The sequence below is a fragment of the Rhopalosiphum maidis genome, chromosome 3, assembly GCF_003676215.2.
Source record: "Rhopalosiphum maidis isolate BTI-1 chromosome 3, ASM367621v3, whole genome shotgun sequence".
Classification (NCBI taxonomy): Eukaryota; Metazoa; Arthropoda; class Insecta; order Hemiptera; family Aphididae; genus Rhopalosiphum; species Rhopalosiphum maidis.
In genome coordinates this window covers 35,055,071-35,071,066 of record NC_040879.1, presented here as the reverse complement: position 1 = coordinate 35,071,066, position 15,996 = coordinate 35,055,071, and the positions used below count along the sequence as shown (strand labels likewise).

General features: G+C 23.5%; 1 protein-coding gene across 1 annotated transcript in view; it reads left to right on the top strand.

Moving 5' to 3' along the window:
- The first annotated feature begins 3,771 nt into the window (after positions 1–3,771).
- Positions 3,772–15,996, top strand: part of LOC113557912 — an 80,657-nt gene continuing 68,432 nt past the window's right edge. Inside the window, exons 1-2 of the mRNA XM_026963452.1 lie at positions 3,772–3,837; positions 12,212–12,357. Of these exons, the coding sequence (XP_026819253.1) occupies positions 3,772–3,837; positions 12,212–12,357 (212 nt within the window). The remainder of the gene's footprint in view (positions 3,838–12,211; positions 12,358–15,996) is intronic.

The window sequence follows — 15,996 nt, the reverse complement described above, 5'->3', positions numbered from 1 at the left end:
TTATTTATTATTAAGCTATATATATTACAACGGTGCGAAGTATGGTTCTGATTTGGGTTTTTCAACTTTAAATTGAGTGGCTAACTCACGAACGCTTTGTTTCTTTGCATCATAACATTTTAGTATGTCAATTTTATTTTTCAATGTCAAATGCGACCGTACTGGATCCATGATAAATACGATACTGAAGGTAGATTTGTAACATTAATAAGCCATCACTGTTCGTGTAATGTGTATATTTGTCATAATCGTTCGTACAGGTTCTTATTTATTGATTGTATATACTTTATTGTAGGTATTCATTAAATTATCTACATAATATAAAGATATATACATTTATCAAAAATGTAGAAATAGTATGTACAACAGGTTCGTATTTCTTGCTATAGCTGTCCCTCATTTATAAATATTAAGCACATCGGAATACTAAAACCTGTCTGCGTCTGTTATTCAGAAGTGTCCGCTATTTAGAGGAGCGTCATTCATTAATTTTAATAGCGGTGTGTTAGGACCGGAACATTTATACGTTATTGAAAAATATCCGCTTTGTTTCCGTCGAAAAAGGATTCACTGTATTAGCTTTCAATTCGATATAACTTTTAATCTCTTTAAGAATATTGTTAAAACAAATATATCTAAAGAAGATAAAAAAGTTCAATTTTTCAATTACTTTTTCAGTAAAAAACAAATTAAATATATATTTCCATTACAAAATAAATATTACAATATTTTATTTTATTTATATTTTAATGTCTGAAGTATTTTCTAAAACAATCTGTTTTAAATGGTATTAACCATTAACAACAAAATTAAAATTAATAGTAACCATTTGATTATATTTCATATCTACAAAGTATACAGTATAGTATTTCATGTCTTTGTGTGGGTGAAGGGGCTAAAAGATATAGATTATCAAAAACTAATTAATTTCCCCTATAAAATATTCCTAACAAATAGTATCTTTTATTTCCATTTTATATTTATGTATACCTAGTAGTTAGTAGTTAGTACTTAGTACCTACTACAGCCTATAGGTCATTTTTCGTATTCAGAAGAATTTCGTTTCAAATTATTATTTAAGTCTAGTAAACTGCAACCACAGCTATTGTAAACTAAAAATTACACGGAACTATTTAAACTTGTTATTAAAAATTCAGTTTATTGATTAAATCCAGACTTTTACTGATCGTGTGTCATGTCCCTGTCATTTTATTTAATAAATAATAAGTAGGAAAATGTAGTATAATTTCGGTTAAACACTGTCTATAAGACAAATTTTAAATATAATATTTAACTCTACATGACACGTGTATAAACATAGCTTCGATAATAATACCAATAAATCTGTATAATATTAGCGATTGTATTTATAATAAGTATAAATAGAGATTCGTTTATTGAAATAACCATTGATCATAATATGTTAATTACTTAACATTACTTATTTCTAATTTTAAAATAACCAATAATTGGTTTCAATAAGTATCTTACAAATTTTTCAAGATCTAAATTATTTCAAAGTGCAATCAAAAGCAGATTATATTCAAAAGAGACTGCTTAAACACCGATCAATGTGTAGCGCTATATATTTTTATTTACAAGTTCCATAATTGCCTTTATATATTCATCTGCAGAAATTTATCATGATGACTACGAGTGCATGAGTTCCATTAGCATTATTTTTTTTTACTTCTTATAATTTATACTCGTACGGGGAGAAAATATTATAGAACATGTTCATACAATTGTATACACTAAAGCGCTGTAGCATAGTGTTCATTGTGGTTGCATGTTCGATACCTTTTGTCAGTAAATTACTATTTACGAATTGAACACACAAACGCAAGAGTCAAATACATACCATTTAATACAAATATTTTCAATTTAGCTAAGTTTGTTCTTATATGTATTCAAATAAAATTATATGAACATACGTTTTTCTTTTTTATCCATTAAGTTAATTTAAAATATTATATTTACAGAATAAGTATACAGGAAACAACAATAAATGGTCCTTCGAATGTTTCCAAAAATATTTTTATCGAAAATGTACTTAAAATACATAGAGAAAATGTCTTACTAAGAAGCAATATAACTAGATTAGAATATAATTGTTCGTGATTTAAAAAAATATTTTATTGAATATACATTTTATACTCGTATGAGCAATATATTCACACAGAAATTGGTTTCTTAAATTTGATTATTTTTAAAATTCATAATTCAAATTTTCTTTATTTTAGAAATAAAACCGTTCAATTTCATACTAAAATAATTATAAAATATGTTAAATTACTGTTTCTGTTATATAATTGTTTATAAGTTTCAAAAATTTACACCAAAAGAAATAATAGGTATAAAAAATTAATACCTATAGTTATACAATTATGTTAAAAAATATCAGGTATTTGAACTCACTAAATTAGTAAATTGAATTTTCAGAACCTATATTATATTTATATAAATCATGGAAAAATATTTTACGGAAAGTGTTAGTCTTCCAAGTTCCAGTACTAAATGTGTCTGATATTATTTATAAATATTTATAACCTACATATACATATATTATTATTATACATCAAAACACGCGTTGTTTTAATTTGACAATGTGTATAGTACCTGGTAAATAATAATGGGATTTTCGAATAATATATGAAAATTATTGAAATTGTCATGACTACCGTATATTATTATAACTCTAGAAAATAATCACAACAATTGTACATACAAATTCATTGAATATCATTTTTGACCTCATTTTTTGATATTGACTTTTGACATTAATGCAAATTAGTAATTCTGAAGTATTAACCGCTTTCAGAGAATTAAGTTTATTGTTAATTATTAAGAATTGATTACAACAATAACATTATTAATTAAAAATATAACTATGAACACTATGATACAATGATTAATAATAATAAAAATTGCTTAACATTTTATAGAAAATTAATGATTGATTCAATTATTTCTGCAACGTTATTTTCAATTTTTTCAAAACTAGAAAATATCAAAATTTATGCTACCTATACTTGGTAATATAAAACAAAAAATATAATTCAAAATAAATAACTAGGTAGTTGTAATCTGTTTTTCTATTTTTATCGATAAGTTTTTTTAAGTAAATTTAATACATAATATGCATTATCTATACATTTTACTTACACAAACAATAAATTATAAAAATAACTTTTTGAATAAATCCATGTAATTTTTAGAAAGTCACTAGAGTACTAAAGCTATACTGACTTAAAACACAATAGATAGGTCTTAAGTGTATAATTAAATTATTTCAACAGTAATTATTCAAGGACAATAATATGCAAATGCCATTCACAAAAAAAAATTAAAAATAAATAGTTAACATAATTAGTGTCTAAAATATAAAATAAACTAAGACGAAACTTTCCTAAATAAATTTCTATTTTGCCAGACACATCGACATTATTAATGCAAAATACAATATAATATTTAGATTTTGTGGTTTTTACAATAAATAATATATAGGAAATAGGCATACTATTTTTATTTTATTATGTAGGTATACATTTCAATAAATAACTTTATAAATATTACATAAAATACGGAATAATAGAATGTTATTATATGATGAAGTTATTGTATATTTTATATGTTGGATGAAGTTTTTAATCATTGTTTTTTAATAAGCTGCTTTAAAATTAAGTAATGCAAGTAAACTGATGAACATAACTTATTTATTTTTAGATTGTAGCCAAGTACGGGAAGTGGGAATGACGAAGCTGTTTTGAAATGAAGGGTTCCAGTATCAATAGACCTCAAGTACCGTTACTATCGCCCATCGAATATGACATCGAAGTAAGTTTTTATAAAAATATAACGTTGAAAAAACCTGATAAGATTTTTTTTCAAAAAATGTTATCCCATTTTAAACACTCTATTCAAAAATAACCGACTAATTGTGTAGTTGTGCGCACGAGTGTGCGTAGCTCAATTAGCTATGGTCAAAAGCACCGGTAAATAAATACTGACGAGTTACGTAAATGTGTAATAATGAATGTGTGTGTGAGTGTGTGTGTGTGCTTATGAACTATAAAAATTGTAAAAATAAATAAATGATGATGATTGGCTGTATTGCTGTTTCAAATAAATAATAAATAACAATAATAATAATAATACACAGCATTACAGCAACGCAGTCATTAAGTAATCAATAATAGTGAAACGATAATGAGCTCTCTTGGCTACACTATAATAATGTACTAAATGACAAAATTGATAATAATAATTGTTGTTTACCGTATTGACGGCGGGATGTTCATACTCGTCGGTGGCCAAGATAAATATATCAGGAACCATTGACGGTGGCCAAAAGTAAACAAGACAAAAGTGAGCTGTGCACAATTAAAACTCTGTTGTTTCGAGGGAACTTATTTAGCGTTTAACGACATTTGTAACATCCCATTTTAATACATGCCGAAAACAAACGCGATATGAACTGCATCTATGATAACATCGACAACATCGTGCTATATCAAAGTCAATATGCAGCATGGAAGTGTTGCAGGCGACATAAATTAATAGTACAGCACCGGCCACTGGCAGTGATGGCAACAAAGAATTCGGTGAAATATGTTTATCGCATACGCGTACCGCAGCGACAATGTGTTGTGTACCGTTGTATATAATATAGCCTATTGTGAAAGGTGCGCGCTGTGCGTGATTACAAAACACGGCAGGGGCGTGAACGGCATCGACATGGACAAGGCACAGACTGAAACGAGTTGTGTCCCAAACACGGAATCGTGTCCATTGGGGTTTTTTTTTTTTTCAGGTTATCCGAGTCGCTTTTACTAGATTTTTTCGAACTCTCGAGCGGTGTACGACGCTTGTGTCCGGTAGACGTTTGTGAGATACACACGATCTGTGTACGGCCTGTCGAAAAAGATGAGTGGTTTTACACAGGCTGTCTGACGGTAAATTCAAATCGAGACATTTATCCGTTTCGAATGTTTCAGTATTATACACATTTTATACGTCATATATTTTTAATTTACGAACGAATGTTACTTTATAACTAAAGTAAGCTAAAAATAAAATCCATTTAACGTTGGTTAAAGACAAAAAAAAAAAAATCAAATGAAACGACTATTGTGTCTGGACACAATTCGTTAACATGAATACGTCAAATGCACGAGAGTAGTCTACGAAATATGGCCTATACACAAAGACCAAAAAACGCTGACACTAACTGAAATACTTATTCCGTGGCTTAATATTTTTTCCGTATTAAATGTAAACAAATAAACGTATTTAAATCGGCCACAGCCTGGTTTGTGCGGTACGACCGACTGAAGTACACCTGTATTCACTAGTTCGATGATGAGTAAATTACGGCCTTTTGGATTGATGCTGCCCGTGAATCATAATATTTTAGGTTGTATAAATTGTATAATAACTAAACATAATATGAAAAACATAAAACGTGTATCTTTTTATCTGCCACTTGTGTTTATTTTTATGTTTTGTACCCCGATTAAAAATATATGCCCAACTCAGCACTATAGTTTAAAGGATTCATACCGACTTCGCTGAATCTCATTTCATTGAAATTCTAGTTCAATGACGTCTCATCTTTCCAGGTCTTATTAAACTTAATGGTATTCCTAAATTCGCTGACAGATAATAATAATATTAACAAAAACTAATATGTCAATGATGTTAACATCGATAACCTTAAATTCAATATTAAAATATTTTCTACACATTGAATGTAATGGTTGAAAATTAAATCTGAAAAATATCATGATTTTTTTATTGGTAAAAAACTAAATTTATAAAATGCATAGAACACCTATGGGATAAAACAAAATATGTAATATAAAATGCTTACACAATTATAAAAATTACATTTTGTATATACCTAAAGTAACAGTAGGTATACGTACCTTATATACGAACATATACATTTTTTTTTTATTATTAGTATAGTTGTCGTATTTCTTAAATAATATAATGCATTTAGTCACAATTATTCGAATATATATTTAATATAACCTTTGCAGTGACTTATTTTATTTAACAATTTTTTATTGGACATCAGATATATAGCTTTTTTAGCTCAACAAGAATATAATAATAGTAAACAGTATTGCAAATTTATAACTATAAGCGTTGCAATAATTTGAATTTTATACATTAAATAACTAAACGAAATTACTAGAATATGAGTAAAATTAAAATTAATTGAAACTAATAATGACACAAAAAGAGAAAATTATAGTTATCTTCTTATAGACTAATTCAATTGTCACTACTAGAACACCGTTGTTCGACAATAATTTAATAAATACGAGATAAAATAATTTTTTATTATTTCTTTTTCTTTTAATTATTTCTAACTCAATTCATAATTTACCAATAATGAACAAAACAATAACAATTATTATAAAACAAAATTACTTACAGCTGAACACGAAACGTAAACTAACAGTCGCTCACATAAACTTAATTGAAAAATAATACAAATTTCACTGATAAAAATTGAGAATATTAATGAATTAGAAAACAAAATACTATATATTATTGAAAACAATTGAGACGAGGAACTACACAATAATTACGGCGATTTTAGTAGGTGCTAGTAAACAACGGATAATACCACTTTTGATAATATGAGTTGTGCTTTATTGTTATTAGTGCGCGCTTTTCAATATAAATAAAACATAATACAATTTTCAAATGAAAAACTTCAATTTAAAGATATTTCGGTTAATTAATTACCTTGAGAACTATAACTAAATTAGAATTGAATGTATGTAATTTTTATTTAACGAATTTCTATAAAATATGCATTTTTTTGTCCATTACGATACTCTGGAATATGAAAATATTTTATTTCAATATCACATTAATACATTTAATTATTATTTAATCTAGTACAAAATATATTTGATATTTGTTCATTGTGGAATACAAGAGTTCACATACGTAAGTTGTTAACAGATGACAAATACGCAATAGTAAACATGGGCGTTGGCGTTTTCTTACATAATAATTCACAAGACAGATATTATACAATTAACTCACTATCATTTATATTTTCGGTTATGTGCGTGTATATGTCAGGGCTGTTAATTATAAATTAACCGCTGTTTCGGTGGCAACTTCACAAAAAGCGATCGCCTTATAGTGAATGAAATTGCATGGTGACAATTAATATCTTCAGTCTTTGTGCCTTTGAATTTTTTACCAATTGACGGCCACAACAAATGTATCAGAGACTATCAAAACTTTTCATTATTCATTGGGTAAAAACTTTTAGTTCCCGAGAGAGTGACCGATGGGAAATCACGTTATTGTCCCAGCTAAATACGAATCACAGCTGCCTCAAGTTTTTTTTTCTCAACACTAGAGAAATAATTTTATTTTACGTTATAATCCACGGAGGAAATGCGGTTTTTGACCTATCCTTTACATATTATTTTCCACTTCACGAAATGTGGTAGACATTTTTTTATGACAGTAAACCTCTTAAAAATACTGTGTTCAATTTATCGATTTCTTAAATAAATTATAAGAATCTGAATATCCTCTTGTCATTTTTAAACAGAATTTGAGTATTTAAAAATAAAATCTGAGCCAATAAAAATTATATTTTGAAAAAAATTAAAATTCTTTTTTTATTTTGTACAATTATATTTGTTCGGTAGGTAACCAATAATTTTTAGTAATCAAAACTAATATTTAGCCTTCATTATAGAAAATAAAAATTAATTATAATATTCCAGTTCTTAAAATAACTCTTTATGGTTTAAAAGTAATTCTATCAATACTACCACGTATAAAAATGTAATGGTTATTTTTATACAGCAAATATATATATGACATTTATAGATTATTATTTTAAACATTTCAAACCATTTTAACAAACACACAATAGTTTAAATTTAATTTACTAAATTATAATTGTATTTACGTAATATAATATTATATATTTTAATCAATATACACGGTAGGTACTTAAATCAAAATAACATTTCTGAATAAAAATTTAAACTACGTTTTCTTAACGCACATAGATTTCTACCGCTAGTGAACTTCTGATTAAGTAGGAATTAAAGATTTTAAAATACATAGCTAGTTTAGTGTTATTTATATTGTATTGTTATAAGTAGTCTACTTAAACCATCTATTTATTGTGGGGGATTTTATATTAAGAACTTGAGTGACCTGGACAACTAAAAAAAATAGCAAGTCAAAAAGTTTCCCCATAGGATTTGATCACTACACCAATAAATCGAGGGATAAAAAATATACCAAAACTATCAAATATAACCAAAATCATCAACTATGGTTATAGTATTACCGATGGCACCATAAAAACTTTAAAGTAAGCTTTATTATTTTTAATATTAGTAATATTTACTGATTATAAAATACTGTAGTAAATATTGGTCGAATAAAACATAGAATTTAAATTATAAATTACTAAATTACTATTTAACCATGAATAATATAGATGACGATTGAGTTATTGAAAACTAATTTTAAGTTAATTATAACATTTTATTTTTAGTTACGCTTTTTATTGATTATACCTACTATATTAAACTTATACACCTCATAATTGTACCTATTGTAATATTATATATTTATTTATTTTTATTGATCTTAATAACCACTCAGAACTCAGAAGCAATGGCCATTCATTTTACAATAAGCTACGATTACTAAAATTTAATTTCTAGTTTAACACTTAATTCAAGTATTTACAAATTATATTACAGATTAAATGTTGTTGATTACCTTGGTTAATTTATTTTAAATCTATTAACAGAATATCAATATTACAATTGTATTATTATTCTTATAACTAATAAGTTATTAGATACTAAAAAATATAAAACATGACAATGGTGTAGCTAAACTGCCTATTTAAAACGCCGTGTGTGTAATCATATATTCATATATAAATAATACAATTAATATGATGGTATACTTTTCTAAAATAATATAGAAAATAAAGTAGTATCTGTGTTTAATTTTTCAATTTTAGGTTTTAACTTATTTAAATGCATTCCTTATACAATTATTTTTCATGAAAACCTTAAAATTAACATTCAACTGCCAAGATTATAAATAACGTGAATTCACTAAATCATAATAAAAATATATAATATAATATAATAAATAAGTATTATAAAACAAAAAAATCTTATTCAGTAATTTCTTTCTGATTATTTAATATTTAATCAGTCAGATAGTTACGTAAAATGTACACATACAGTTAATAGATGATTAAATAAAAAGTAAAGGTGTAATTATTCATTAAAATTCAAAAATGTATACATTATAAAGAAATTAATTCCAAATCCATAATAGATTTGAGTTTTACATTCTAGTTAAATTTATATCTTCAAAACTTGTTAAAGCTATAAGAATTTAATTTTTTTAATAAGATACATAAAACAATTTTCCATTAAAATATTCAAAACATTTAATTTAAAAAAAACTTAATAATAATAATTAAATATTAAATAGTCACAATTTATATAATAATATAATATATATATATATATATATTTATCAATACTGGGGATTTATTGACATTGGACATTATTTTGTGTTTAAGTGGACATTTAAAACAATATATCCTAAAGAGATAATGTCATATTTTTGGGGGTTTCTGATTTTTAATATTGTCAGTAATATTTTATATTTGATATATCGTCTTAAATATTATTGTGTATAAAATATATTTTATATTTGTGATTAATAAATATTGATTTATTTATTAACTAGTTCATCCACCAGTGCAAAGATAATAAAGTGGTTTGGTGTTTACAATAGCAACTTATATTATACGAGTAATTTTTATTGCGTAATCCTAATAAAAATGAGTCTTAGACTCCCGCATCTAAGAGTGCATACGTCAAAACGACTGAGTTCATTTATAATTTTTATCAAATTATACCACCGGCGATAGTATATAACGTTTCACGTTTCAACAATGTATATTCATATTTTACATTTATTGTGATATATCTAAATTACCAACCAGTTTCCGCGAAATATGTGATTATTTTATGGTAGGTACATATATTTTTCTAAAGATTATAAATAAATTACTTATAAATATTAATTAAATATTGTAAGTACGATGAAAGTTAGTTTTTTAGGCAAAAAAAGCCTAAATTACGAATTATATGGTATGGTCAATATAATATAATAGATTATTAAAAACTGTTTTATAATGATAAAAACATTTAAAATTTATTTATATTTTATTATTATTTTTCATGAATTTGTTAAAAGTTTCAAATAAATTATAGTTTATCTTTTTTAAGTGTTAGTATTAATTAATGTTTCAGTTTTTTATCATTTTTTAAGAATAATTCAGTTAACCAAATTTAAATTGTATTATAAATGAATGAATTTTAATTTTGTAATCTTAATTTTTTTTAACAATTTGAAATATATTTTTTTTTTTATTTAATTATAAAATTATTTTAATGTATGTATTTTATTATAAATTTCACCAAATTCGAGAAATTTTTTTATAATACTATGTCTAAACTCCATAAATTAACTATTTAATCGATTATTATGTAAATTATCATTAAATTATAAATTATAATTTAAATTAAATAGATACTATGAAATATAAGAATATATAAATTAAATAACATAATATATTATTATGCTTAAATAATAGGCAAGTTTAACTGCATAATTTAGTTTGAAATTGAATACATTGTTTTAAATTATATTACTATAGGTAAGATGAATAGTTGTATTTATTACAACTAAGTTTAAAAAAAAAATATTATTTATATTATATAGTTTTGTATTTTACCAAAATTTTTTTAATCAAAACGATTTTAATACATATATTTACTTATTTCATTATGTCGATAACGTTTAAATTAAAAATTTCATTTTCAAAAATAATCTTCAATCATATACCTGAATAAATTGATTTTGGCTTTAAATTAATGATAAATAATACAATTTTAAAATATAAAATCAAGTCTTACTCGTTTTAGATTTAAAATGATTGGTTTCCCATTACAGGTGCTTTTAGAAAAAGGAGGAAATTAGGAATGTATCAGAATTACAAGGATTTGTTTTTCGTTTTATCTGTGATCATTTCTTGAGTAGTGTAAGTGCACTTAAAGTTTCACGTGACCCAATATTTTGATTAGATATTTTATTTAGTTGGTAACTTAAACTAGTCATTATGTTTTAAATTTCTTGTTACTTTGTTTCGGAAAGTATAATGAAAAATTCAGAGAATGGGAGATTTTGTGAGATTTACAACAAGTTTGGTTTTAAAAAGTTCTTATTGGATTCCATTCTTTTTTATAAGGATAGTTTTATTTAGTTTTATATACATAATTAATAAATGAGCTTGTACTATTTTAATACATAAATAAATTGATTTATAATAATATGTTCTATATTTTATAGAATTATAATTTATAACTTAGATTAACTTAGTCTTGGAAAATACAAAAAAATGTGTTAATAATAATAAAGTTATATATTATAATTTCATATAAGTAGTTAATTGTTTTATAATACTATAATAGGCAAGCATATATTTTAAACTATAAATTTCATAAATTAAAATATAATTTAACTTAAAACTGCTTTCAATTTCAAACAGTTTCTCGTTTTATTTAATTATAATATTCAATGCTATTAATAATGATTTCATAAATAATTTAGCGAATATAAAATATAATGAATGAGTAGTATATACATGATAAATACGTATTATTTTTTCTACATTTTTGTTTTTTAAACCATTTAAAACATTCAAGAAAAATTAATGTATTCATCATAAATTTATATAATTATATTTTTATTTGGTATTTTAAAGCGGTAACTGTATATGTTTATTTTTATGTCTTATAACATTATCTGCTTATAAATGAATACTAGTAAATCGATGAACTGTAAATAGAAGAGATTTTGTACTACCGCAGGACACTTATTCTTGATTGTTCTTGAATATTTAAAAATTTGAAGATTTAAACTTTCGGTATACTTAATAAATTACTTATGAATTCATAATTTATTAAAAGATAAAATATGGGTGAATATACTTAGTTAATCACGCTGTATATTCAGATATTTTCATTGTCTTAATGTTATATATTTTATCCTTATTTGGACTTTAACAATAGTATAATGCATCTCATGAATCATACATGTTTGTTCACAGGACGATTGTCAAAATAATGCGTCTTCAGGAGAGGGGGGATTTAATCCTGTCTGCGATAAGAGCTCTGAAGACATGTTACAAAGACAGAAACAAGACGTGTTAAGTTCATCAAAAATATTTATCCCGTTAAACACTCCACGTTGCAGGTATTTATTGAATACATAAAATAACATTGTACTATTTATATGTTATGTGTATAACCATTTATCTAACTATAAATCAAATATTAAAATCATACACTATATTAAGATGTTCACGTTTCAGGTTCCTATTAATGATAATGGGTACACATACTTTGTTCGAAACATATAGTAGTATAATATAATATCATACTTCTATGAATTTGAATATAAGTCAGTAGAATAATATTCTAAATCAGTAAATTAAGATACCTAGGGCTCCATTTAGAGTATACATAATATACTATATAGTTTATATTAAACAATGTATAGGTATTATTTTGTAAACTCCAAAGCAATATCTACGAAAATATTCTGTTTACTAACCAAGACTTACGTTCTACTAATTGTGGTACTATAAGCAGTGTGCGATACACTAACGCGAGTAATAGTTGTGTAAACACTAGAGTGCGTAAGGCTTATAGTTCTAGGACTGTGTTTTTATCTATTAAAAATGCAGAAAAATGTTAAATATTATTTCAAAATTATATCTGTTTTCACATTACTAGTTCACCATTATTTTACATCACTTACTATGCATTACAAAAATATTACATGATTATTATACACTGCTAGTGGTTCTTTTATTGAATCTTTTAACATTTTTGAAATAAAATGTTTACATAATGTCTAATCAAAATAAAATAACATTTTTTAATATTTTCTATCAATATAATTGCTTATGCTTTTATTTTTTGAATGCCAATATATATTTTAATTTCATATTCTGAAACAGAATATTTTCAGAAAATGTTGATGTATAAAAATTTAAATTTAGACAGCAAATAGTTGTTGAGTTAGGTATAACTTAAAAGTATTTAAAATTTAGTTTAGCAGAGTTAGGGATACTCTGAAATACGAGATATTCAAAATACTCCACACAATATTTTTTTTCAGAAATAAAAATGTATGTTGTCATTCATAAAAGTAAAAAATATTAAAATAACAATATTTTTTTAAATGCTTTGTTTTGACTACATATTATGTAAAAAAATGTTTTCAAACACGTTAATAGATTTTAAAGTAATAAGTGTTCTTAAAAAAACTAATAACCTAGTATAAGGTTTGATTGAAAACGTGTTTTATGTAGTAGTAATTGGGTGAACTAAAAAAATTACTTATTCTAAAAGTAGTTAAATGTTTATTTTACTTGTCATGTAACGCTTAAATTATTCATAATATATAGATTAAAGTACATAATAATACGTTTAATATTTCCTTATGGTGTGTTGTGTTAGTAAAGGAATTAGAAATATGTGTACAAATAATATTTATATTTTTAAATTTAATATATTTATGTATAACTTAAAAAGAAACAATATATTTTGAAAAATGTATTAATATGTATATGCAATATTAACATGAATATTTTGTGAAAATTCGAGTATTTACGTTTATTAGTTTTTGAATAAAATAAAAATAAAATAAACTTGAAACATCGTTAATTTATGAATGATTATCAAATTTTTTCCAAATTTCAACATCAAATTCTCATAATACATATTTGTGGAATAATAACAAACTTTTTTTTTTTTAATTTTAACAATAAAAATTATGAGAAACCTTGTATATTAAAATTAATATATGATTTATGTTTTTTTTAACTACAAAATAATTTACAAATGTTCGTGATTTTGATGAATTTCTTTTTTTTCTTTATTTGAAAAATTCTAACTTTAACATATAGTCATTATAATATTATTACTATATTTTTGATGTTTTAATTGGAACATGAATATTTTAAAAGAAAATTTGTATTCCAAGGCTATTAATAAAAATGTTTGTAAAAAATTATAAGAATCAAAAATGTCAAATATTTATAATTCAAGAAGAAAGAGATAATTTTTAAATGATACAATTATAAACAATTCTAATAATTTTAACATTTTTTGGTAAAGATGTCAAATGTTTAATGTTATATTTACTTTAAATTTTCAATAAAAAAACAAAATTGATTTTGTCGCTAGTTTTGATTTAAAATTCCCGTTTATCCGTTTATTTGAAAATTAATGGACATTTTATGCTTTTTTTAATGTCTTAAAAGGTTATGTTAGATTTAATAGGTTGAAAACGAAAACACACGATTGTTAAACCAATACATTCATAGCTCCTCTTAAAATATAAATTTATAATATTGCTAATAATACATAAATAAATATATTCCTCACTTACCTTAGAACGTGTGAAAGAAATAAAGGAAATAGATAGGGTATTTTTTTTTTTTAAATAAGTCATTTAACTATCTATTTATTAAATATTAACCGAATATTTGAAATAAAATTAATAATAATAATTTGTTATTGATATATAATGCATGGACCAATGAAATATTATTAATATTTATATTAAAATAATAAAATATTATGTATTACTTAAGTATTAAAATATATGCAATATAATATATATATATATATATATATATATATAAATACATCAATTATATAGTGTTGTAATATCTTGATTATATAAATATATATATAACTAATTATAAAAAACCATGTGTAGTTTGAAACTACGTTATAAAATAAATATTACATTTGTATAATAAGTGTGGAATACATGAGAATAATATTTGAAAACGTATATCATATAAGCGGTAATAAAATTGTGTTATCAATCTATTGTAAACTATACACTTTTTATCTGAAATTTTATAAACTTTTAATTAATAAAGTTCAACACATGACTCTTATGAACATATATTATATTCATGAATATATTATTTAGTTTGTCATGTACCGTGGTACACATTATTAGAATGTTCTAGATGTTTATGCAGTAAACAGAACAGTTCTGAGAATTCTCTAGTAAGTTTATTAAATCTTGAAGATAGTAACCTAACAAAGAATAAAATAACATGTCAAAACTCAAATCCTATGATTTTTAAACACCCATATTCAGTGATTTAAATTATTAAAAAGTACACTGTTCTTTAACATTAATATTAATTATTATAATATTTTGTCTCTAAAAATCTATTGTTTAGATAAAATTTGTAAATAATTTAACATAAAAATAATCAAAACTATAAATTATTGATATACGGTAAACAAAAATTATATAATGTGAACACAATATATAGTTTATAGTATACCTAAAACATAAAAATTAAAAATTAAAATTCTTCTTTCTTTTATGAATGATTTTTATGAACAAATATTTATTTAACATCTTAATGATGAGCGATTGTTATTATTTTTATTTTTATGATTCTTTTTTAACTCCTCCAGTTAAATTATTAGTTAATACATATTATTTATGTTATAACTAGATTAGCTTTGTTTCAATAAATTAATTTAATAAAAAAAAATTAAAAATGATTAATAATTAACGTTGTAAGTTACTGCTATTTATGTTATTTATTAGAATATTAATACTGTTTTCCTATAATCTTTGCGAATCATGAAATGTTATTATCTAAAATAAAATTGAAAGAAATTGAATTGTTTTATTTATATTAATATTAATTTGTATTGGCCATCGGAGATATATACAAATTGTATATTATTGTAATTACATATTTGCATTGTTTATTATATGCTTAAAATAAAAATAACAAAATAACATACTCATATAAGTAAAATATTAAGTAAAAGTGTTTAAATA